Raw genomic sequence first — 27,861 nt, forward strand, 5'->3', positions numbered from 1 at the left:
ATGAATACAGATAAGAGAACCTGACTAAAGAAAGGCATGCATGTGCCCTCTGCTCTATCAGATGCTACATTTGTATCAATGCCATGATTATCTTCAGGCTCAGTATCACTTACCAAGTTTGTCACCCACTACAGTAGCCTCAGTGGCCTCTGAGGGTTCTCCGACTCCAGCAGAGTTACAGGAGCGAACTCTGAAACTATAAGACTTTCCTTCAGCCAGATCAAACAGAGCAAATCGTGGAGACTTTACTGGGATTTCTGTGTTGACTCTCTGCCAGTTCTCTGTGCCAGCAACAGTCTGTAAAAGTTACCAATAAGTACAACATTATGGATATGCTGCATTGAATATATAAAATTTTACTTCTTTATCAGAAGTTATAAAAACCAAATAAAGTAAAAATTGTTTATATACATATCAATTTAGTCAGTACAGTCCCACCAATGACCATTGTTCCGAAGTCACTATATATGTCCCGTTCACCTGCCACTGATACATGTGGTAATGCAAGGTATTTTATGTAGTTAGATGGAGAGGACACCTTGGAAGAACTAGGCAAGTTTTCCTTGGTGTGACATGACCCCAGTTTTGTGAAGAAATATACCTTTCTTGTGTCGGAAGCAATAGGTACACAAATATGTTTAGAACATTCACTGTGTTGTAGTACTTGTAACTTAAAAATTGCTATTACATGATCGGACATAACCTCAACATAGAGATCTACTCTTAAACCATACATTCCAACTGTCCCAGTTTAGTTGGGTCAGTAATGATCTGGCAGTCAGCACATTTGTCCCAACTGCCAGGATTGCTGGGCGTTATATGGCTCCAATCAATATTGTCAGTGGGTGCCACATGCACCTGCCACTGGTGTGTGTGTGACAATGCAAGGGTCTTCTTAGAGAAGTTAAGGTGGCCTAGCATTTGTAAGTGGAACAGTGGTTAGCATTACTGTCTTACAGCACTGGGTTTATGGGAGTGCTTCTGACCAGGGTTTATTCTGAGTAGGGAAGGAACTCCTACTGTATAGCATCCATATTTATCCCTTCTATTTGTAGCCCAAACAGGGTCTTCTCTAAAAAAAGCAGTGTAGGCATTGATATCTGCGCTCTAACTTTTCATTCCTAATACTGTAGATCCATAAGAGGAACTGCAGTCTTCCTGCATATACACATCACAGATTATGCTGTTTCTCTAGTAGAACAATAAAATAACAAAATACAAATGAAGGACAGAAGGCCTGAACTAGAAGAAATTGAGAAGCAGACAAACAGGGAGGCTATCAAGAGGAGGGTAAACCATTTTATTTTCCAGTGGCATGCCTAGAGGTGAAACTTAACTCTCTACAGGATAGGCAAAAATGGCTGCCTCCACTGTATGTAACTGACCAATACTTTTATAAGATATATACAAAATTATTTTTTTACAGTAATAACAAATAAACTGTTGATTGTGGTGCAATGTCTACTGATTTAATCTCACCTTTTCAACATAGTACATAACACCTTCATGGCCACGTAAACCAGGAGGCTTCCAACTCAGCACCACATAATTCTTGGTGGCTTCTGTTACAGTGAGATCAGATGGTGGCCCAGGAATAACCCCCTCTGTAGATGATAAAAACAGTGGTGGTCTATAAAAAACAGAAACAATATACTGCGCAGATTGATCATTTATTTCATAAAGAGCACCCATGTAATATATTCCAAATGGCAAAATAATCTTCACAAAGGTATATTTGGAATGAATAAATGTTTGGAGTTTTCTTGATAATTAAAAATACAGTGTGCAAAGAATTCTTAGATTAGTGTATTATTTAAGGCCAGATAGTTTTGTAGTTAGCAAGTGTCACTTACAGTAAATCTATATTTCAAAATATTGCAATAATTTACTTTTAAATCATTATAAAAGCAATTTTAAATGAAATGCTGCTGAACGTGTTCTGACCTGTGGGTTCTTCTTCAGTTACAATGATTTGTCCGGTCCAGGGAGCAGAAGGACGAGCTGAAATATAAAAACTGCTTAACTGAATGAAACAAGATGCTCAATAGAAAAATGTAAAAAGACAAATGTGTAAATAAGAAATCTGCATAATGTGCCCCCCAGTAGCTGATTGGTTGCACTGTTTGCTATATATCAGTCAGTCAGTGGAACTTAGTAGATAACCTCTGAGGGTAAAGGCCAGCTCCTCATATTGACAGGGAAGATTACAACTTTGCTTTTCAAGATATGTAATATCCTATGTATATAAATACTCAACACAAATGCAACTGCACTGCTAAGTATACAGAGCATTCCATCCTGCAAAAAGTTTCTATGCAAGTGTTAGTGTAGATAGTAGTACTTGAAATTGTAATATAACATAACATAAGCAGTAAGTGTGGCCCAGGGAGGTAATTTATCAGAAAAATAATACAACATATTTGTGGTGCCCAGGAAGGAAATACAGGCAACAAATGATTGGCTGGGTTTTGCTGATCACTGATGATGCATATAAAGAGGTATTCAATACTGCTTGATGTCCACAAAGTGCCTCCAGAACGTTTTGGTGACAGCATTATGTAACCAGCTTCTTTGTGTATTTGTATTCACACCCCATAGAGGTGCACAACAAAAAAATTGACGAAGATTTTCCTTCGTAATGGAGGTTAATTCCCGCAGAATATTTTGCTGCAGAGACGGTGTGATTGAACCATGTCAGCACTTCAGCATCAACAGTGCCTCATAGACTCAGAGGAACGTTAAATAGTGCACATGGGTCAGAGCTATTTGTTGCCCACCAATGTCTCTGACCTTCCCACTGGTTTTCCTCATTTCAGAAGTGAGAAATGTAGCTGCTCACACTTAGACATTTACACATGATAGAACCTTGCTAAGTGTCTGTGGTTATCTCTTACTTCTCATTCTGGCTCTGTCCGCTGGATCCAGAGCTGTCACTGGCTCTGACACACGGGAAGGTCTGCTGATTCCAGTTTTATTTATGGCCCTCACACGGAATATATAGGATCGACCTTCTATTAAACCAGTTACTGGGAAGCGGGCAAACTTCACAGGTGTGTCATTACACTGAGTCCAATGACTGGTGCCAACTTCACACCTTATGGAAGAAAGAAACCCAATGATACAAGAAAGCTTTGCAGAGCAGCATCTTAAAAATTATTGCATGTAACATTTTGCTTCATCCGTCAAATATCAAAGTAGGTTGTGCCATTATAACCTCTGGCTACAAGGCTTTGCTGTCAATGCAATTTCAATTCAAATATCTATAACATAATAGTTTTATCCTTCTCATGTTTATGACACTAAACATATTACTAGAGTTTATAATGCATACATAAAGCTATCTATCTGAACTTTGTATGGCACTCCTAAGACTTTTCAGTAACACATAATTAGTGCAACATGGTTATCATTGTTAATGGGCAAGCATCAATAACAATTCACATTTTAATATAAAATAACATCAGCTTCTCCCTTTCTCCTTATGCTCCCACTTTGCCCATCTCTTCAACCTGTCCCTCTCGCCTGACACTGTCCCCTCCTCCTTTAGTCATGCATTGTCTCTACTCATCCATAAGATATCCTCACTTGAACCCGACTCTCTCTTTAACTACTGCAGTATCTCTCTGTCTCCCCTCCAAGCTCCCCTAAATGACTATCTTTCTTCAACTCATCATATTCCTCTCCTCTCGTTTCTTTCTTTACCCATTTGAATTTGGTTTCTGTCCACTCCACATAAACTCTGTGTCATTCTCTCCCCTCTGCAACCTGCTTCATTGGATCCCTGTACCCCTCAGAATCCAGTTCAAACTCCTCGCCCATAAATATAAAGCCCTTTATCACTACTCACTCCTCCTATATCTCCAACCTACTTTCATGTCGGTCTACAACATTTCTACCGGACTTCTCACTCCTTTGACAATTCAGACTTTCTACCAATATTACCAGCTTCAATTATGCACTCAAAAAACACCTTTTTATTAAAGCCTAATAGCCCTCTTTCTAAATCACCACTTACCTTTCCACCTTTTACCTGCTCTTCTTACTAATTGTACCCCTTGGCATATAAGCTCTCACGGTAAGGGCCCTCTTTCCTCTTGTCTTCCCTTAGCAGTATCTATGCCTCTTGTGCCCTTTGTCCTTTATCTCAAGTCCTATTTAGTGACTGATACTATTTGCTCATCCTTACGTCGGGTACACGATAATCATAAGCTATCCTGAGATGCCAATAGCATAAGGGGACAGCAGGCAGTACAGGTAGCGCCATTGTCCTTCCTAACTATGCAATAGCAAATTTGTTTTGCATGGGGACTCTATCGCATCAGAGCCCCTGTAAATGCCAATACCACCAATACCCATTGATGGCCATGACATCCTGTGGGTATTAAATAATAGGGAGAATCCCTAAATCTGGTGCTATTTCTATGGATTTAGGGATATTCTCTATAAATTGGCCTGAATGTGTTTTTTTTACATTAAGGTATATTTGTATATTCAATTACTAACACCACCTATCTAACTGTTTAAGTTCCTACTTGTGTGCGTTCATTGTTAATGAAGCAAAAAATTATATTGTCAAAATAATCATGACATGTAATTGATTTATGGGAATATTTACTAAGCAGTGATAGGAGACAGAGTGAAAAGTGATAAGGTACCAGCCAATCAGCTCCTAACTGCCATGTCACAGGCTGTGTTTGAAACATGATAGTTAGGAGCTGATTGGCTGACACCTTATCACTTTTCACTGTCTCCTAACACTGCTTAGTAAATAGACCCCTTAGTAAAAGTATACATTCCTTTCCAAAGATTTGAAATTGATTTTTCCTTTTTTGCATCTGTGGAAAATGTGGATGACTATCTTTTCAAACTATAGAAATTGAAATAACAATTATGTTACAAAGCAGTTGAGTACCAACCCACAGCCTAACTACACTCAACAACATCTCTGATAGTGATGTACTTGTCTACAGGAGAACAAATCCATCTAAGGTGCCATGACAACAATGTGACAGAAAAAAAACATTATAACACTACTACAAAACCATGAATTGCATAAAATAATTGCATATCATTGTACCCTACATTGCATTAAACTGTCAGTGTAGTTATTAAAACATTATATAAAATGTATATCAACAGACTGTTGCCTTGTGTGCAGAATATTCATATGTTCTAAATATGTAAATGAATATAATTAACCTGTCGATAAAATATCCCAGAATAGGACTTCCACCATCAACAGCTGGCTGTTTCCAAGAGATTATCACGTAGTCTTTGTTGGCATCAAGGCTTTCCACATCCAGAGGTGCCGCTGGTGTCCCCATTACCTCTGGTTCAGCATCTACAATATAATATAAAGCCGTGATAAAGCTTCTTCTGCAGAGCATTATAGCTGAAAACCATTAGTTAACAAATTGTTTCTCTTCCTTTTTTAATTCCTTACCCCTCTCTGCTAAAGTTGAGGGTGTTTATAATTTCTGCAAACTTTCCCATCAGTCTCATTAAACAGGATTGCTGAATTGTAAGGCTGGGTACTGGCTGTCACTGTATTTGCTTTTTATTTTTAAAGTTATAGTAGTAAAACATGACTGAAAATGGTTGTGGAGTATGTCAAATGTAAATACAGTTTGAGTCTCCCATATCTAAAATGCTTGGGATCAGGGGTATTTTGGATATTGGATATTCCGTAATTTGGAATATTTGCATACCATAATGAAATATCTTGGGAATGGGACCCAAATCTAAACACAGAATGCATTTTTGTATTATATACACCTTATACACACAGCCTGCAGGTAATTTTATACAATATTTTCAATAATTTTGTGGCTCAAACAAAATTTGTGCACATACATGAAATTCATTTATGTTTCATATACACCTTATACACACAGCCTGAAGGTAATTTTATACTTTATTTTAATAAAATGTTGTGCCTTAAACAAAGTTTGTGTACATTGAACCATCAAGAAGCAAAGGTGTCACTATCTCAGTCATGCCAAAAAAAATTCAGTATTTCGGAATATTCCGTATTTCAGAATATTTGGATATGGGAGACTCAACCTGTATGTTTGTCTTGCTAATAGCATTTTGTTAGTGCTTAGAGCTCACCTGAAGCTCACTGTAACGTTCACCAATGCATTTATCTTATGGTAATAAACACACGGAATAGAACTACTGTAGATATGCTGCAAAACCAGCACATGAATAGAGTGCCACACCAATGCTAGCAATCAATATGGTTTGTAGTGTCAGACCTGGTTACATGAGGTTAACTAGCATTACAAATTAAAAACAAAATTATAGTATGAGAGTAAAATACACCAACACACTTGTTATGTCTTATTAAGAAAAAAAAATGTAGTCTATTTATTATAACGGCAGTAGATGTTTTAATGCTCCATATTCCTAAAATGGGGTTAGTGTGAAATCAAAATCTTGCTTTTAGGAGGACAACTCCTTTGGGGCTGAGAGGAACTTGGTTTAAAACAAAACAAACATAAAAAACTCTTATACCTAATCAGACAAAGGGATCAATATTTTCTGTTTTTAAACCATTTTGTTTTTAAAATCCTGTTGGTATTTTACTACTGTGTGTAATTTTATTTAAAAAATTATTTTATATACCTTAAGCATTATGATTATTTTCTCATGTTAAATTCCACTTAATAAAATTCTGTCTTTATGGTATAATTACGAGAACCTAGGAACTTCTGCATAGTACTAGCTTTGATATTAAATATTATTGGTGGTCGTATGAGATATAACTAGAGAGGGATATCATTCATTGTTAGAAAACTCAGGTGATTTTGTTGTGGTTAACTCTTAGGGGTCTATTTACTAAGCAGTGTTAGGCGACAGAGTGAAACGTGATAAGGTGCCAGCCAATCAGCTCCCAACTGTCATTTTTCAAACACAGCCTGTGAGATGGCAGTTGGGAGCCATGTACATGGAACTTTATTGTGTCCATGTACAAATGTCTGGTGTACTCCAGACTGATCACAAGTTTACTGAACCTTCCTGATAAATCTCTGTCTCCCTAGTATACTGAACCTTTGGCCTTATTCCTGACAATGCTTGTGGACAACTGTTAGATTTCCAAGTGCACTGAACCTCTGGCATTATCCCTGATTGTGCTTGCTGGTAGCTTTCTAGCTTCCAAGTATACTGAATCCTGTGCATTAACCCTGATCCCAGTTATTGACTGTTTTCTTGCTGAGTTATTTTCAACTCAGCATGTCTAAAACAGAGCTAATCATTTTCACTCATCTTGAGTGTCCAACCTCCCCACTTCTCCTTCTCTGTGGACATCACTATACTCACATTGGCTTCTTAGATACCTTTTTTGACTTTTTCTTTTCCTTCATTCCAGACAACTAGTACTTCCAACTTCAAAACATAAAACACCACTCTTGCATTTTCGCACCTCAGCTACTCTGGTCTGGCCTCCCTCTCACCTGCATCTCCTTGCTTCATTCCATCCTCAAAGCAGCAGCAAGACTTACTTTCTTCCATTGCCACCAAATGTCTGACATCAAGGTCTGCCAAACCCAATGGCAGATCCTTTTTTCCCTATAGCATCAAATTCAAACAGCTCATCCCCAACTTCCGATCTCAACTCTCTTCATAATCTTTCCTGCCCTCTACACTCTGCCTGATTTGCAGGCAGCATCAGGTCCATAAAGTATAACTAGCTGTGTAACTGTGCAATGCAATTGAGCTGTGTGAAGGAGCAGAGGCGGCACCCAGTGGGACTTGTACCAGAAGTTAAATTGTTACCATAGCAATACTGTCCAGCGTTTCAGTTTATTCAACTTTTTTCAAGGACAAGAATATAAATAACCCAGAGTGGCTACACAATCGCACCACCAAATTACGCCGCAAAGTAGCACAATCTTATTCACATTACACTGCACATAGTACCCAAGCTTCACATTACACCATATAGTAGTGTCCCTTATTCACGTTACGAGTTATGACACACAGTAGTGCCTATTATACACAATGCCCACAGTAGTGCCCATTATACACAAAGCCCACAGTAGTAGTGCCCCTTACAAATTATGCCCTTAGTAGTGCCCCTTATATACAATGCCCCCAGTAGTGTCCCTTACACACAATTCCCACAGTAGTAGGGCACTTTACAAATAATGCCCAAAGAAGTAGTGCCCCTTACACATAATTCTCACAGTAGTATTGGCCTTACACATAATGCCCACAGTAGTAGTGCTCCTTATTAAATGTCCAAAGTAGTAGTGCCCCTTATGCAATGCCCACAGTAGTAGTGACCCTTATACAATGCCCACAATAGTAGTGCCCCTTACACATAATGCCCACACAGTAGTAGTGCCCTTTACACATGATGCCCACAGTAGTAGTGCTCCTTACACACAATGCCCACAGTAGTAGTGCCCCTGACAGTCAATGCCCACAGCAGTATTGCTTTTTATACAGTGCCTAGAGTAGTAGTACCCTTATGCAATGCCCACAGTTGTAGTGACCCATATGCAATGCCCACAGTTGTAGTGCCCCTTACACATAATGCCCAGAGTAGTAGTATCCCTTAAACATAATGCCTACAGTAGTAGTGCCCTCTATGCAATGCCAACAGTAGTAGTGTCCTTTATGTAATCCCCACAGGAGTAGTGCCCCTTACAAATAATGCCCACAGTAGTAATGTCCTTTACACATAATGCCCACAGTAGTAGTGCCCCTTATGCAATGCCCACAGTAACAGTGCCCCTTATGCAATGCCCACAGTAGCAGTGCCCCTTATGCAATGCCACAGTAGCAGTGTCCCTTATATAATGCCCACAGTAGTAGTGCCCCTTATGCAATGCCCACAGTAGTAGTGTCCCTTATGCAATGCCCACAATAGTAGTGCCCCTTACACACAATGCCCACAGTAGTAGTGCCCCTTACACACAATGTCAAAAGTAGTAGTGCTCTTTACACATAATGCCCACAGTAGTAGCACCCCTTATGCAATGCCCACAGTAGTAGTGTCCCTTACACATAATGCCCACAGTAGTAGTGCCCATTTTGCAATCCCACAGTAGTAGTGCCCTCTATGTAATGCCCACAGTAGTAGTACTGCCCTCTATGCAGTGCCCACAGTAGTAGTGCCCCTTATTCAATGCCCACAGTAGTAGTGCTCTTTACACACAATACTCACAGGAGTAGTGCTCCTGACACTCAATGCCCACAGCAGTATTGCTTTTTATACAGTGCCTAGAGTAGTAGTACCCTTATGCAATGCCCACAGTTGTAGTGACCCATATGCAATGCCCACAGTTGTAGTGCCCCTTACACATAATGCCCAGAGTAGTAGTGTCCCTTAAACATAATGCCCACAGTAGTAGTGCCCTCTATGCAATGCCCACAGTAGTAGTACCCTTTATGCAATCCCCACAGGAGTAGTGCCCCTTACAAATAATGCCCACAGTAGTAATGTCATTTACACATAATGCCCACAGTAGCAGTGCCCCTTATACAATGCCCACAGTAGCAGTGTCCCTTATGCAATGCCCACGATAGCAGTACCCCTTATACAATGCCCGCAGTAGCAATGCCCCTTATATAATGCCCACCATAGTAGTGCCCCATATGCAATGCCCACAGTAGTAGCACCACTTATGCAATGCCCACAATAGTAGTGCCCCTTACACACAATGCCTACAGTAGTAGTGCCCCTTACACACAATGACAGGTAGTGTCCCTTAAACATAATTCCCACAGTAGTAGTGCCCCTTATGCAATGCCCACAGTAGTAGTGCCCCTTACACGCAATGCTCACAGTAGTAGTGCCCCTCACACATAATGCCCACAGTAGTAGTGCCCCTTACACGTAATACCCACAGTAGTAGTGTCCGTTACATGCAATGCCCACAGTAGCAGAGCCCCTTATGCAATGCCCACAGTAGCAGCCCCTTATGCAATGTCCACAGTAGCAGTGTCCCTTATGCAATGCCCACAGCAGTAGTGCCCCTTACACACAATGCCCACAGTAGTGTTGCCCCTTACACACAATGTCCAAAGTAGTAGTGCCCTTTACACATGATGTCCACAGTAGTAGTGCCCCTTACACATAATGCCCACAGTAGTAGCACCCCTTATGCAATTCCCACAGTAGTGCCCCTTACACAATGCCCACAGTAGTAGTGCCCCTTACACGTAATGCCCACAGTAGTAGTGCCCCTTATGCAATGCCCACAGTAGTAGTGCCCTCTATGTAATTCCCACAGTAGTAGTGCCCTCTATGCAGTGCCCACAGTAGTAGTGCCCCTTATTCAATGCCCACAGTAGTAGTGCCCCTTACACACAATACCCACAGAAGTAGTGCCCCATATGACAACTCCTCGTGCTTGGCACTATGGGAGAGACATCATGATGTCTCTTCCTTCACACACTGTGGGTGCCGGAACGTGGAGCTCAGGAGTGAGCTCCAGCCTCTAGCTGAAGTGAAGGAGCCGCCAGGCGAATGGAGATTGTAGCAGCAGAGTATTTCCAGCCCAGTGTCTCCCTGTTGCCCCAGGGCCGGCAGACCTTTTCAAAATACAAAATAGCACCATCTAGCTATGGGCCTGATTCAGCACGGATTGCAAGCCTGCATTCGCATGCACCTAACCAATATTTGCATTCTGCGCATGTATCGCAGTGTGTGAACCAGCCGCTGCGATTGGGAAGCGATCACAGTGAGCGCGCAGTGTCTTCACATAGTGATTGACAGAAACTGTCCGTTTTAGGGTGGTGACAGGGAGTGGTCAAAGAAACACAGGCATGACTGTGCGTTTTAACGCTGTTACAGGGCCGTGCATAATTAACCCCCTGCGTCGGCATATGCAGCCTGAGTACTCACTGGGCGCAGGAAGTTTAGCAATTTGTGAGTGAAGGTCAGGTTAACCACAACTGTTGTGTTGTTCGATGCACCTAAGTTTTCGCAATCTTGCTAGCTAATGCGGACATAGGTAATGGTAAGGCGGCTTTATGTAGCGCTGGGCGTCTGCATCTTGTTCTGCGGCTGCAGTGTGATCAAATTCATCTACATAATTTCGAATCGGCTGAGTGCTGAATCAGGCCCTATATTCACTATTAAATCTATATGAGACCCATGATGGGAATCACATACAGTTGGTTGTTTGTGTCTTAGTTTTACATAAAACACAAATTTCCATACTGCGCATGCACACACAAAGTCTTACACTTCTGTTAATATGGAGATTTGTTAGCATTTTGCTCCTTACCAGGGCCGCCAAGAGCTGCGCCGAGCTCGGGTGACAGGGGGCGTGGCCTAATTGCGGGAGGCTTGACCATGCCCCCTTAGGGAAAAAAACACAGAAAACAAAACATTTTAGCAGAGAGGGCGCTGTGAGCCCTTCAGCCCGACGCACAGCCAATGGAGGGCACGATCAGTGTGATCGCTCCCCCCATAGGCATAGGAGACTGCTCCAGATGCTGCTTAGTCTCCCACTGCAGCCCAGCACACAGCAGCGTGTGCTGGGCTGCTATGATGTAGAAGGGAGAGGGCCAGCAAGCCCGGGCTCGGGTAATTTGTACCTGCTCCCACCATCTAGGCACCCCTGCTCCTTACACTTAGAGAGACACAATAGGGGCGGGAAGGGATGTATAAGCATAGGCCAAGTACAGTAAATATGCACTGATGTAGATGACTATTGGCAGATGTTCTTGAATGGCTGATTGTATGTGGACACCACCCACTAATAGTTTATAAATCATTATCATGACTATATTATTATTACTACATTATAGTTTTAATGCCTGATATGTTTATCATGCATCATTGTAATCCTCACAGGTACAATACACCACTGTTCAGTAATTGGCATATCTGGTTGGGGTACACTTTTAAAGGCTAGCAGGGAGTTCTTGGATTTCCCATTTACCCCAGAAGAGGTGAATAAGGCCACTGTAAAATGGGAAGGCTGCTGGGATATCCATCATTCCAAGTGAGCTATATAACTCCTGTCCCTTAGTTCTAACAAAGTTATTGTGGAAAAAGTACATCCTGATCAAACTGGATTCATGCCGGGCAAATCCACTTTTTGGTGATTTGGATCAACATAGGTCATGGTGAGAGGCTGAACTTGTCCCTCATCAAGATTGGAATCATATGCTTAAAGTCCTCAATATTCTACTCTCATTGAAATTTCAGCAGATACAACTATTGATTCTAAATACAGCATCTGTCTCCTGAGGTAGCCATGTTCTGAGTGGCAATATGTTTGTTATCTTCTGGCCTGAGCATGCTTCGGGCGGCTCTGCAGACTGCATGGTGTGCATGCCCAGAGTTCCAGGCAGCTCTACAGCAGCTATACTAGTTGCACAGTGCTGTTCCAGGCACCCTGTAAGCCAAATGCATGTTCTGTCGGGCAGCAATGGTGGAACATGAAAGACTTTTCCAATCTGGCAGAAGCCTACTTTTAAATTTGAGGATACAATGGCATATTTGGCTTGATTCTCATTATGCCTTGGAATTTAAGTCTCCATTATTAAATCATATTGCAACCCGCCATCAATCATCAACTCCATGCACAGTTCTGCGCCTGATGTTTTCATTAAAGCTCGAGACTGGAGCATGTTTTATATCCCTCCATTTATTTTGTATATGTCAGAGCAGACAGCTTGTGCGAAATAAAGAGGTTTCTGTGTTTTATCTGCAATGTGTTTATTCATCCTTTATTTTAGATGTGCCCTGTAATGATTGTGTGCACCGGTATATGATTTTCTCTTTGCTTGTTTTCCTTGGTTGTGTTATTATGTGTTTTGGTTGTCATTTAAAATATTCAATATGAAAATAATGAAAACACTTGATTCAAAAAGGAAAAAGAACGACCAATCACATACTTAGATGTAGAGTGACCTAGGGAAAAAGACGGTCCTGTTGGGTATATGTTCGTCTTATACTCCTCCACATCTCACATCTCTCTCCTCTCCAGTCTATCCTTAATGCTGCAGCTTGGCTTATCTTCCTCTCCAAATACTCTACATCTGCCTCCCCTCTCCCACAAACCTTATACTTGCTCCCCTTCCTTTTCAGAACCCAATTCAAGGTTCTCACACTCGCTTACAAAGCCCTCACCCACTCCTCTCCCATTTACATCTCTGACCTCATCTCCCTTCACTCTCCTGTCCACCCTCTTCATTCAACAAATGCATGCCACAAATGCATGCCGTCTCTCCTGCCAACTGATTACTTCCTCCTACTCCCACCTCCAAGATTTTGCCCATACTGCTCCCCACCTTTGCTCCCCACCTTTGGAACTCTCTCCTTCTCCTCATCAGACTCTCCACCTCTCTACAATCCTTCAAAGGGGCTCTCAAGACCCACTACTTCATCAAAGCCTTCCAGCTCTCATCCTAACTTGCTGCAACATGCTCCTTCCTCCCTGTCTACCCCATCTGTGTCACACCTGTTTGTCTGCCTCTCCCCTTTAGAATGTAAGCTCTTACGAGCTGGGTCCTCTACCCTCTTGTGCTTCTCCTTACTTTACTTTCATCTACTTCTTACTCCCCACTAGGACACCTAACACTTGGTTGCTTATGTGGGTGTTATGGTCGCTAATGTAGCAATGTATATTATCCAGGTCCTTGTCTTGCATTGTAAGTCACTGGTCATGTTTATGTACTTTCTAAGGCGCTGCGGAACACTTGTGGCGCCATATAAATAAATTATAATAATACTCCTCTCCTGAGTTGCTGAAGGAACGATTCATTGTGATTGTAAACTAAAATTATTATTACTTTCAGAAACCCACATTTATCCTACAGCTCTCGCTCTATAGATGCCAAACGGATTAGGTATGTGACAAAAATTGAATGTGGCACAAATGTGTGAGTGAAAGAAGAGCTCTGGCACCAAATCAGTCAGCACAGCAAGTGAGTTAGGTCAGGACTGACAGTAGTGTCAGCTTCCTGCCAACAGTGTGACTGTAAAAGACCATACTGTATATACAATTTCGACCTACTTGGCTTCATTATGGACATATGAAGATATGAACATATTGGAAAGACATAGGTAAAACAGACATATTAGCTATCTGCCAGTGACCTCAATTTGAAAGACATGCCACTTGCTTACCATTGAATTGAAAACAATAGGTTACATTGTCGCTGATAAGCAGTCAGACTTTTAGGCACCAGCAAAACATGTTCCAGAAAGCAGATGCCTATGTTGTGAACAAGAAGTAATGCCGTCCAGCCTGTGACAGAATGCTTCTGTGTGATACTCTCACCTGGAAATCTATGCACTGTTTAGGTTAATTGTAGGATACAACTGCATTTGTACAAACTGTGTGACATGCTTTACGATTAGGACATGAAAGTTTGTCCTATGTCTGGAATTTTGGAATTTAAAAACACTCCTGAAGTTAAGAGTGTTGGTGAATGCGATTTTTCTATGCCATATATATATATATATATATATACAGTATATACAGTATATATATATATATATATATATATATATATATATATTAGGGGTGAGCGGGTTCGGTTTTACTCGGATTTACTCGGATCTTTAAACGGCATTTTATTGGCTATCGCCTATCATGTGTTTTGGATAGCCAATATAATAAATCCGAATTTGCGGTAAAGTGGCGATAAGAACCGAGTAAATCCGAGTAAAACCGAACCCGCTCACCATTAATATATATATATATACCATGAATGAAGTGTGTTATTAGATGGAGTAGCCTAGGCTGGGTTGGGTAGGGGATCCCTGCAGTCGGGATGCCACCAGTCAGAGTACTGACAGCGGCATCTCTACAGTCAGAATTCCGACACTACAAGGTAGCTACCTAATGCTAACCCCTACCCCTAACCCCCCCACCCCAGTGCCAAAACCTAATTACCCCTCCTAGTGCCTAAACCTAACCTCCCCCTCCCTGCACCTTAAACTTAACCCTCCCCCTTAACCCTAACCCTCCCTCTAGTGCCTAACCCAAAACCTAACCCTCAATACTTACCTTCGGTCAGGATATTGGAGCCGGGATCCCTACGCTGTCGGGATTCCGGCGCCGGTATTTTAACCATCGGCATCCTGCAAGCCAGGATGCTGACTACATACTTCTAGGTTAACCTGTAAGTGACATGTCTATCCTTCATGTATCTCTGGCATACTTGCCAAATTTTGAGACATCCCTCCCGGGAAATCCTGAAGGGAAGTGCAAGTCGCGTAATGCCACAAATCATGGATTCACACCATGGGATGGGAACATCCGGGAGAGCTCCCTGCTTTCCGGGTAGTACTTCTAAAATATAGGAACCTCCAGAATATTCTGGGAGAGTAGAAAAGATTGAGTTGCAGTCTATACATTAAGGAAGTGTAAGCTGGGCAGGCAGTAGTACATATACTGGTGGATGTGTGAGGCAAGTCATTAAAGATGAATGGTGTAATGGTTAGCATTACTGCCTCACAGCACTGAGGTCTTGGGTTTAATTCTCACCACAACCTTAACTCTGTGGACTTTGTATATTCTCCCCGTGCTTGCATGGGTATCATCCCACATGCCAAAAATATACTGTTAGATTAAGTGGTTCCCAACAAAAAAATTAACGTGTGTACATATTTTAGAGAGCATAGATTCTAAGCTACACTGGGGCAGGGACTGATGTGAATGGCCAAATATTCTCTGTAAAGCGCTGCGGAATATTTATTTATTTATTATTTATTACCAGTTATTTATATAGCGCACACATATTCCGCAGCGCTTTACAGAGAATATCTTACCATTCACATCTATCCCTGCCCCAATGGAGCTTACAATCTATATTCCCTACCACATGCTCACAGACATACACACTATGGTCAATTTTGTGGGGAGCCAATTAACCTACCAGTATATTTTTGGAGTGTGGGAGGAAACCGGAGTACCCGGAGGAAACCCACGCAAGCACAGGGAGAATATACAAACTCCACACAGTTAGGGCCATAGTGGTAATATGTCAACACTATATAAATAACTGATAATAAATACACATATGGGGGATTCAATTACCTGTGGTAAATTACTGCAGCTAATAATGGAAGGTAGCCTTGGGATTTAACGCCAGGGGCTATTCAATTAGCCTCCGGGAAATTTGTCCGATAACCTTGTTAGCGAACGTTAACCACATGCATTAACACGGGTTATCGAGCTTAAATGCACAGGATCCGTGATAAATTAATTGCTTTAACCGGCAGTTATCACCCGATTACTACACAGTTAAAGGGGATATCTTTTTGGGTCTCAGGAGACCCAAAAAGAAATCCCCGATAAGCGGGGCAAATTGAATACGGCTAGCGATCAATTAGCACCTGTTCAATTAACGGGGCTAATTGAATCCCGTCCTTTTAAACCGCATAAATGGCTTTAATTCAATATTATCTCACAGGAGAATAGAATTGATACCACTGTTGCTTGTCTAAGACTCATTTTATTTATTGTTTTGGTTGAAGTTTCTATTTAAATGTATTCTTCTTTATTTATATCCTTTTATGCACAACAGTGTAGAATATGTAGTTGTTATTTAAATAAAGTTTTATCATGCAGACTATTTGTAGGTGTGCCTATTTGCGTCACTTTGGCTGAGGTTGCCTTTCCTGTGTATTGCTGAACTTAGCAGTGGTGTGTTTTTGGGCCCTTTACTTAGGACCAAGAATTCAAAGCACGTTGTTACAGGCAGGCTCCCAGATTATCAGCTGCTCCCTGTTACAGCTGTCACAGAGATTAAATCTGTCCCCACACTACTTGAAATGTGACAGCCTAAAAAGAAGCAAAACTTTATTATATTATAAAACAAATGTCATTATAAGTATTTTGTTATTTTTCCCAGCACGGTGACTTTTTTTACGCCTTTGAAATTTGTTGGGTGTTTTGGTTTTAGCAGGTGGCAATAGTAAAACACCACTAAAAGTTTAGGAGCCCTAACTAGGCACCATGATAATATTATCCTAGTTATCTCACTTATACCACTTTCACACTACAAGCAATAACCCGGGTTATTGCACGTGAACACGCAGAAATCCGGGTTACTGTGCAGTGTGAATGGGCCAGGTTTAAATAAGCCGGGTCGAGCTTTCTACCCTGGTCACGAGAAGGGTTGAATACGTGTTCAACCCGGCTCGCGGTGCAGTGTGAATGGGTAACCCGGGTTGATGCGACCCGGGTCCTATTACTGCACAGGAAGAGCCGATGCTTGGTGATGATCTCATGTACTAAGCCTTGGAGAGAGATAAGGTGGGGAGAGATAAAGTACTAACCAATCAGCTCCTAACTGTCATTTTTCAAACACAGCCTGTAGAGACAGTAAGGAGCTGATTTGTTGATACTTTATTTCTCTCCACTTTATCTCCTGTACATCTACCCCTGTGTGATCTGAAAATTGTAACTTTCATTCATAACTTTGATATGAAAACACATGGATTTTGAATAAACAAACTATGTTGAAAATATAAGGCATGGCAAGTGATCCTGTGCTACAATGTATCAAAAATATAGGAAATGTATATATTCAGAATGGTAAATCCTCAAAATACACAGTAGCAAAACGATATAAATCACCTTTAATAATTTACACATTGATTATTATATATTATTATAATGAGTAATAGTAATAATTCATACACAATATATTATGTCTATATAGTGTTATTACCATTTAAAAGGAAAGAAAAGTTCAACAAGATGCAAAGACAAAATGAAATTACTTTTTAAGTTCAAATCAATATCTGTCAATGTCCTTTAATAAGATTAAATTGGAAACTGCATGATTCCTGCAGCCTGACTGTAAAAATCAATGTTATAAAGCCAATAAATCGCAGCAGCAACATTTCAGCAGTAATTGTATAAGTGGGAAGGAACCAGGCACATTCAGAAAATCTACTGGGTGTAGTAGGTATTACCGCCGGCCGCAAGGGTGAAAATCCCGATCGTCCGTAAGGTAAGTATCGCCAACCTAATTCTACCCCCTAACCCTAACCCTCCCTTAGGGGTGACTAACCCTAACCTTCCCCCCAAGTGCCTAACCCTAATCCCCCCTCTAAGTGCCTAAACCTAATCCCCCCTTCCCCGCTGCCTAAACCTCAGACCCCTCCAGGGGGGTGCCTAACCCTTACCTCCCCTCGGGGGTGCCTAACCCTAACCCCCACTTCCCCTAGCCTAAACCTAACTCTCCCGGGGGGGGCCTAACCCTAAGACCCCCCGGGTGCCCTAAACCTAACCCTCCCTCCCGCCGGCTGTCCGCGCCCGGGGCCCGGCTTACCTTCATTGGGTATGTCGGGTGTCGGTCTTCTGGCGTATGGTTAATGACAAGCGTCGAGTTTTCGACGCCTGTCATTAGTGCCACACTGGGATTAGAGAGTCTGGAAGCCGGCGGTCGGCATTTAGACCGTCGGCTTCCAGACTACATCCCATCGTTCGTCATCATTGGATCGCATTTTGAACCAGAGATTGAGCCCTAGCAAGTGATCTGCCTACTGACAGATGCAAATGTGCCTTCCTTGTGGTCAACATGGATTGCAATTTAATGTACTGTGGCTTTTCCATAAAATTATAAACTCAGATATGTGCAAACAAATGTTAATGGGAACAAAGTTATATATTTTACAGTTCTAGGACATCACAGTTAACTGCACATATGTTAATTAGTAAGGTGTATGTGTGTTTGCAACTTTGCATATATATATATTTATAAAATGGTGCAGTATATGGAGAGATATAAAATAAAAAATAAAAACCAACATGATTGGACACAATAGATCACATGACAGTGCATTATTTCTAGGGGTGTGCACTAGCCACTTTTCGTGTTTTGTGTTTTGGTTTTGGATCTGGATCTTTCTTCGTGTTTTGGATCTGGATTGGTTTTGCCAAAACCACCCTTCCGTGTTTTGGGTTCTGGGGTTTGTGTTTTGGATCTGGATTTTCTCTTAAAAATTAAAAAAAACCCGCTAAAATCACATAAAATGGGCCTTTTTTTGTTCCTACGCTATTAATAACCCCAATAACATTAATATCCACTCATTTCCACTCTATTCTGAACACCTCACACCTCACAATATTGTTTTTTGGCCAAAAGGTTGCACCAAGGTAGCTGGATGACTATGCTAAGCGACACAAGTGTGCGGCACAAACACGTGGCCCATCTATGAGTGGCACTGCAGTGGCAGACAGGAACCCAATCAGCGTTATGGTGCCCATTTGCATGTAGCACGGACCCGGGAGATCCGTGCTACATGCATCTGTGTGATTGGCACAGAGCAATGAAAGGTCCGTGAGACCCGTCTGTGCTGCTGTGGTAAAAAAAAAAAAAAAACCTGTGTAAAAAAAGAAAAAAATGGCGTGCCCACCCACAAAAAAAAAGAGCAACCAGCCCCGGGCATTAGTGACCCAGTGCTGGGTGTGCTTAAATACAGGGGACAAACGACGTAGGGGTCCCCTGTACTTAAGCACAACCAGGACCGGGCTAGTCAGGACCAGCGCTGGTTGCCAAAATACGGGGGACAAACGACGTAGGGGTCCCCCGTATTCTGCGCAACCAGCTCTGGGCTCTGATCCGGTCCTGGTTCTGGAAATACAGGGGAAAAAAATGAGTAGGGTTCCCCTGTATGTTTCAGAAGCAGCACTGGACTTTTTCTAGCGGGGGGCTGATGCCACAGCCAGGGGAGCCCTTTCACCGGGTCCCCCAGCCACAGGATCAGCCCTGACCGCTAGTCAGCCCAGGCCGGGGATCCCTGGAGAGCTGGGGACCCCCCCAGCTCTCCAGCCAATGAACGGCTCCCTCCATTGTAGTCAATGGTGGGAACCGCAGGGTAAATTTTAATAACCTTGCGGCTCCCACCATTGACTATAATGGACTAGCCCGGTGCTGGTTGTGCTTAAGTACAGGGGACCCCTACGTCGTTTGTCCCCTGTATTTAAGCACACCCAGCACTGGGTCACTAATGCCCGTGTTGGTTGCTCTTTTTTGGGGGGGTGCATGCCATTTTTTTCTTTTTTTACACAGGTTTTTTTTTTTACCACAGCAGCACAGACGGGTCTCACGGACCTGTCATTGCTCTGTGTCAATGACACAGATGCAAGTAGCACGGATCTCCTGGTCTGTGCGTGCATCTGTGTCATTGAAATACACAGCAGCACAGAAGGGTCTCACTGACCCATCTGTGCTCTGTGTCATTGTCAATCACACAGATGCATGTAGCACGGATCTCACGAGTCCGTGCTACATGCAAATGAGCACCATAATGCTGATTGGCTGAGAGCCGTGACAGACGGCTCTGTCAGCCAATCAGCACTTTGCCCATTAAAGGCAAAGGCATTTTTTTTAAATGGCCGCTCGAGGCAAACCCTCGAGATCCGACAGCAGATCTCGAGGTTTTGCCTCGGGAGAGGGATCCGGGGCAGACATTGAGATCCGAACTTGGGCTCGGATCGCGTCAGATCCCCGAAGTTCAGGTGGGTTCGGTTCTCAGGGAACCGAACCCGCTCATCCCTAATTATTTCCCACTGACCACACACCTCACGCTGAACTACTTCCTACTGTTATCTGAACCTCATCTCAAAGTCACAGCTGTATCACTCTACAATTGTAAATGTTAACAACTCTCACAGAGATACTGCTCACAGAAAAGCAGCATATCACTGCCTCACTGACAGGTATACACATTTCTGACAAAAAATTCAAGAAATGTCAAAATTATTAAATAACTCAAAGGACCTGACATCAGTCCTCACCAAAAAACATGAACAGGACTTACCTGTGCACCCACTTCAGAATCCAGCACAGCAAACATGAAGAAGCATTAAGCATTTCCTGCCAGTACAATCCACCTATTAACATGTTTTATTTCTAAAATGAATCACTCTTAAGTGACAGTAGTCACTAATGTTCAACTGCTTCAACAGCCTATTCTGAATGTTCAACTGTTTTATTCACTTACACTGTTATCCAGGTAAATGTTTATTCATTAAAAATTATTCAAATTAAACAACCTATTATGAACTATTTTCCTACTTTTCTGTATCTGTTTCATCCTAAATTATCTCCAGGTAGAACTATTTTGTTCCAACAGGGGCCATTTTATAAGATAGATATACAACTTTTGAGTGTGCAGTCACGCTCTGAATTACGCACGCCTTGGATAGTTGAACGCCTTCGGTCTTGTGCGTATTTCAGACTCCCTAAAACCTGGCCAAGATCCAACTGGACCACCTCGCCTTGGTTTCATCCCAATCGGTGCAGGTGTATCCACATGCATAACCGTACAAACAAACAAACAAACAAACACACCAATGAATTTTATATATAATATCTGTAACTCTGTCGCATTGTCGCGTTGTCGCTATGTTGTCTAATAGCTTACTTTTTTATACTTTATAACTATGTAAGATTTGACAGCTTTACCTTGAGAGCTGTGGAAGATATTCACCAACAAACAAACTTCTTCTTTTATATATAGTAGATTATATATCCACCAATTTGTTTAAATAAATTCATGTAATTTCTATACAAAAACCTGTCAATATAAGAGCAATTTTTTTACCATTATATTTGACTAAGCCACATTTTCTAGAAAGAGATGGTTTGAAGGTATACATATACAGATATAGTAACCTGCAATTACATATCAGTGTATAAATTGTGTATATAAAATAGACATATTATCTTTGCTTACCTCCAACAAACACATAGGCACTGTACTGCTCATAGTACTCTCCCATGACGGCCCTCAGGGTATACAGTCCTTCATCCTCCTTATTGAGGTGTCGCAGAGTCAGACTGGCATGTTCCCCACTCCAGTGCATGCTTATCCATTTGGATGGGGCAACCAGAACTCCTAAACATCATAAGCATAGAGTATCAAACGCAGCCATAGAGTTATAAATACTGACAGAATGAAATCACATTATATAGCAGGAAATACTGAGCTATACTCACCACACAAAGACTGAGACAGATTAAATAAAAGCACAATGTGTGTGTGGTTTATGTAACAAAATGAAACAACATTATAATGGATAAACAGCTATGTATATAAACTAGAAGACTGATGGAATGTAGCAGATTAGACAATATTTAGTGTAAAACTGTAAGGGTGAGATGTAATAGGGTCCGAGTTTTTTGTGTGAGACAAACTCAGTCCTTCTCGCACATTTAAAGGTCCAAGTTTGTCTCACAGCTCGCCAAATTTAATAGCCTGCAAACTTGTGAGTTTGAGACTATTACATTATGTGAGTCTGGGGTGAGTTTTCTCCTATGCAAACTAGGACCTTTTAATGCGACCAGCATTAAAAGGTCAGAGTTATACAGAAGCCTTCACATATCAGCGAGATCCATGAAGGCTACTATGTATAAATAGTAAACAGTAAAAAAAAAGAATGACGTGCGCCCCCACCCCTGCCCCCCCAGGGGCAGCACCAGGCTCTGTTGAGCCGATCCCGGTTGTGGAAATACAAGGGACAAAATGAGTAGGGCTTCCCTGTATTTTCCATAACCAGCACCAGATTCTTTCTGGGGAGGTGGGGACATTGTAGCTGCTATATTGTAGCCTATTAATTGAGGTAAACTGCAAGGTTAACCTCAATTAAACTTGTGATTACCATCATAGGCTGCAATTTAGTGGTTCCCATCATAGAGTTCAATGGCGTTTTCCCACCATTGAAGTCTATATGGGAAAGTGTGACAGACATGCTATATGGTATAGGCTCCTGTATGACATGCCATATGGTATAGGCTCCTGTATAACATGCCATATGGTATAGGCTCCTGTATGACATGTCACATGGTATAGATTCATGTATTACAGTTCATATGGTATAGGTTTATGTATTACAGTTCATATAGTATAGGCTCCTGTATGACATGCCATATGGTATAGGCTCCTGTATGACATGTCATATGATATAGGCTTCTGTATGACATGCCATATGGTATAGGCTCCTATATGACATGCCATATGATATAGGCTCCTTTATGACATATCATATGATATAGGCTCCTGTATGACATCATATGATATAGGCTACTATATGACACCCCATATGGTATAGCCTCCTGTATGACATGCCATATGGTATAGGCTCCTGTATGACATGCCATATGATATAGGCTCCTGTATGACATGTCATATGATATAGGCTCCTGTATGACATGCCATATGTCATAGGCTCCTGTATGACATGTCATATACTACGGGCTCCTGTATGACATGCCATATGCTACGGGCTCCTGTAGGACATGCCATATGGTATAGGCTCCTGTATGACATGCCATATGGTATATGCTCCTGTATAACATGCCATATGGTATAGGCTCCTGTATTACAGTTCATATCGTATAGGCTCCTGTATGTCATGCCATATGGTATAGGCTCCTGTATGACATGTCACATGGTATAGGCTCCTGTATTACAGTTAATATGGTATAGGCTCCTGTATGACATGTCATATGGTGTAGGCTCCTGTATAACATGCCATATGGTATAGGCTCCTGTATTACAGTTCATATGGTATAGGCTCCTGTATGACATGTCACATGGTATAGAAACATGTATTACAGTTCATATGGTATAGGTTTATGTATTACAGTTTATATGGTATAGGCTCCTGTATGACATGATATAGGCTCCTGTATGACATGCCATATGGTATAGGCTCCTATATGACATGCCATATGATATAGGCTCCTTTATGACATATCATATGATATAGGCTCCTGTATGACATACCATATGGTATAGGCTCCTGTATGACATCATATGATATAGGCTCCTATATGACATCCCATATGGTATAGGCTCCTGTATAACATGCCATATGGTATAGGCTCCTATATGACATGCCATATGATATAGGCTCCTTTATGACATATCATATGATATAGGCTCCTGTATGACATACCATATGGTATAGGCTCCTGTATGACATCATATGATATAGGCTCCTATATGACATCCCATATGGTATAGGCTCCTGTATAACATGCCATATGGTATAGGCTCCTGTATGACATGTCACATGGTATAGATTCATGTATTACAGTTCATATGGTATAGGTTTATGTATTACAGTTCATATAGTATAGGCTCCTGTATGACATGCCAAATGGTATAGGCTCCTGTATGACATGTCATATGGTATAGGCTCCTGTATGACATGCCATATGCCACGGGCTCCTGTATGACATGCCATATGGTATAGGCTACTGTATGACATGCCATATGGTATAGGCTACTGTATGACATGCCATATGGTATAGGCTCCTGTATGACATGTCATATGATAGAGGCTCCTGTATGACATGCCATATGGTATAGGCTCCTTTATGACATGTCATATGGTATAGGCTCCTGTATGATATGTCATATGATAAAGGCTCCTGTATGACATGTCATATGGTATAGGCTCCTGTATGACTTGCGATATGCTATGGGCTAATGTAAGAAATGCCATATGGTATAGGCTCCTGTATGACATGCCATATGGTATAGGCTCCTGTATGACATGCCATATGATATAGGCCCCTGTATCACATGCCATATGGTATAGGCAAACTGGCAATTGCTATGATAATAAAAACAAACTGCAATGTATGAACAAAAAAAGTAATAGCTTGAGCCCATCAGGTGAGTCATGTTACACGTGGCATCCATTGATATGTTCCACTTCTTTCTTTGTCTCATTATCTCTCTATCTATCTGTCTCTCTCTGTCTCTCTCTCTCATGCACACATCTGAAATATCTGTCAGTTCAGTCATCATGCTAAAGACAAGGATCACACAATGCACCACTAGCACAGTTGAACAGTTGAATGGTCACCACATACATTGTCTGATGTCAGGGCTTTAATGAGATGTATGTGACCAATGCCACCACCCAGGGGGCAAAGCTGAGAGGGTGGTATGTTTCCTGCCCCATTGCTAAAGTTTTCTCATCTTGCAGGGTGCCGTGAGAGACATCATAGAAAGATGCATCCTTAGGACACGGCTGACACCCATTTTCCTGCTTTAGTGCTCACCCAATGCTAGTTCTGTGATGTTATGTGCAACAGGGGGCAGGGGCTGCCGGCACAGGGCACATTTGCTCTCTTTTACAACACTATCTGATACTATCATTGGCTGACAAAGTACTGTTCATACTACCTGAGATCTAAGGCCTGATTCAGAGGTGGACGCAGTGTTGATACTGCACTCAAGCAGCTGAAGTTTTCAGTCTGGGTCTGATTCAGCAAGGAGCGCAATTGCAAAGCTGCATGCCAGCTTGCGAGCCCATCAGACTGCGTACGTCCACGCAGTCCCTGGACTGGCCACTCCTGGAAAACCCGTTTCCGGGAACGCCGGCTGACTTCTCCCCTGCACTGCCCCTTAAATGTCTCTGCCTATTAATCAGGCAGAGGCATTCAAGGGCTTGCGTGCGTCTTAGCAGGACCTATTCTGCACACTCGCAGAATGGGACTTGCGTGCACTGCTGAATCAGGCCCACTGTGCGCTTATACCTTTACATTGTTTTCTTACATTCCTATATAGTATTGAATATATATCGCCACTGTTAATCAGCATGTACAACATACAATTTAATGAGAAAGAGCCACCTACCATTTCGATACCACTGGATTTCTGGCTGGAAGCGTTTAATTGTTGGGTGAATAATGACTGTGGAACCCAGACTCAGTGTGTCACCTTCTTTGCCAAAGGCTACTCCGTATGGGTCAACAAAATGGATATCAAACTTAGTACCAAAACCGTATGGTGTGACAGTAACTGCAAGAAAAAAACCTCAATGAAACAGTGATAGCAAAAACATGCATCAGAGATAAAGCTTCAAGGTGTTTTGCTGTGGGCCCCAAAGTTTTCCTTATAACTTTTAAAGTAATTACCATAATTTAGTGAAATTTAAAACAGCCCCACCTTGTGTCTGTGTGTTACGTACCGGTATGAACCAGTGCACAGCTGAACAATGCGTATTTATTGTCCAGACTGTGCTGGTGACTAGGGTGGTGTACAGATGTCCTTCACTTCACGCGGTCGTGAACAGCTGGCCTGGATGCTAATGGCGAACACTTTCAACACTTGCTTTGAGTTCCTCATGTTTATCATAGACCAATGTAAATGTATGTCTGTGTCACATTTCATTAATTTATGTCAATTACTTTAAAAGTTATAAGGAAAACGTTGGGGCCAATAGCAAGTGAAACACCCAGTATATTCTCTATAGCAAAAAATGACTTTGCATCCCACCGCTTTTCCACCAAAGTCCCGGGTCTGACCTGGGATTTGGAACACGGTTCCAAATCAGGTCAGACCCGGAATAGACCCCTTTTCCACCACTGCGGCGATCCGGGTTATTCCCAGATCGGCGCCGTTCACACTAAACACGGGTGCAGTGCAGGCACTTGGAAATTACATAATTTCCTTGCGCCGGAATGCAGCTCTCCCTATGCTGTAAACGGGACCCAGTTACCCATTTCCACTGCAGCTCACCTGGGTCCTTCCCAGAAAAAACCCTGCTAGATACCTGGGAAGGATTCCCTAGTGACTCGACCCGGGTGGAGCCATTTCCACTGACAAAAATCCCAGGTTGTTGCGCGTTCATGTGCAATAGCCTGGGATTTTCAGGTCAGTGGAAAAGGGTTGATTTATGTAAATAACTGCTACTTAACAATGTGGTACTTTCTGGAATGTATATATAATATGATTGTATTAATACAATCCAACTATAAGGTTAGTTTACCATTAAGGACTTGCCTTTATGATTGACTAGTAATATCCATTGTATTTCTTTGCACTTGTAAGTGTATCAAAAGGCTTTTGGAGGAGGTTTCGTAAAAACGTCTCCATGCCCTGAAATTTGCATATTTTTTGAGTGCACATTGGATTTCCCATAACTATAATAGGAAATGCGATCGTTTCAGATTTAGCGGCCTATTTATGACAATGCAATTGTAATGAGATACATTTTACTACATTCACATTGCGATACTACCAAAAATTGCAGGATTGTATCAATGTTCGGGTGCAAAAATAAATCAGATCCTAATTTATCCTGTTAGATGACAATTATGTGGTACTGTACGGGATCAGTCAGATCCTACATCCTCCTGTGAGATGACTGTTATGTGGTACTGTACAGGATCAATCAGATCCTACATTCTCATGTGAGATGACAACTATGTGATACTGTACAGGATCATTCAGATCCTACATCCTCCTGTGAGATGACAGTTATGTGGTACTGTACAGGATCAACCAGATAATAAATTCTCCTGTGAGATGACAATTATGTTGTACTGTAAGTTCCTAAATTCTCTTGTGAGATAACAGTTCTGTGGTATTGTACAGGATCAATCAGTTCCTCCATCCTCCTGTGAGATGAAAGGTATGTGGTATTGTACAGAATCAATCATATACTAAATTCTCCTGTGAGATGAAAGTTATGTGGTACTGTACAGGATCAGTCAGATCCTACATTCTCATGTGAGATGACAGTATGTATTACTGTACAGGATCAATAAGATCCTAAATTCTCCTGCGAGATGACAATTGTGTGGTACTGTACAGGATCAATCAAATCCTAAATTCTCCTCTGAGATGACACAGCTATGTGGTATTGCACAGGATTAATCAGATCCTAAATTATGCTGTGAGATGACTAATCCTATTCAATGTGCGATCATATTTTTCTCTTTGTATATGATAGATTTGTCACCTTTTTATATAAAACTCCTACCCTAAAAAAATATAATACTATTTTATCATGAATAAAATGATATGTTCCATTAATGTGTATTGCATGTACATGTTACAGCCCAAAACCACATTATCAATATTAATCAAACCCCAAGTTATTTTAATAAAAATGTTAGAAC

The 27,861-nt window shown here is 41.6% G+C and overlaps 1 protein-coding gene across 2 annotated transcripts in view; it reads right to left on the minus strand.

Annotated features, from left to right (window-relative positions):
• The window catches only part of MYOM1 (myomesin 1), a 155,325-nt gene that overhangs the window by 62,237 nt on the left and 65,227 nt on the right, over positions 1-27,861 (minus strand). For both annotated transcript variants that reach the window (XM_088469642.1, XM_088469641.1), the window contains 7 exons: positions 25,592-25,756; positions 21,674-21,835; positions 5,200-5,341; positions 2,895-3,094; positions 1,945-2,001; positions 1,480-1,604; positions 114-297 (listed from right to left, as the gene is read on the minus strand). In XM_088469642.1, coding sequence (XP_088325768.1) covers positions 114-297; positions 1,480-1,604; positions 1,945-2,001; positions 2,895-3,094; positions 5,200-5,341; positions 21,674-21,835; positions 25,592-25,756 — 1,035 coding nt within the window. The remainder of the gene's footprint in view (positions 1-113; positions 298-1,479; positions 1,605-1,944; positions 2,002-2,894; positions 3,095-5,199; positions 5,342-21,673; positions 21,836-25,591; positions 25,757-27,861) is intronic.

The sequence above is a fragment of the Taudactylus pleione genome, unplaced genomic scaffold (assembly GCF_031769625.1).
Source record: "Taudactylus pleione unplaced genomic scaffold, aTauple2 ptg000093l, whole genome shotgun sequence".
Classification (NCBI taxonomy): Eukaryota; Metazoa; Chordata; class Amphibia; order Anura; family Myobatrachidae; genus Taudactylus; species Taudactylus pleione.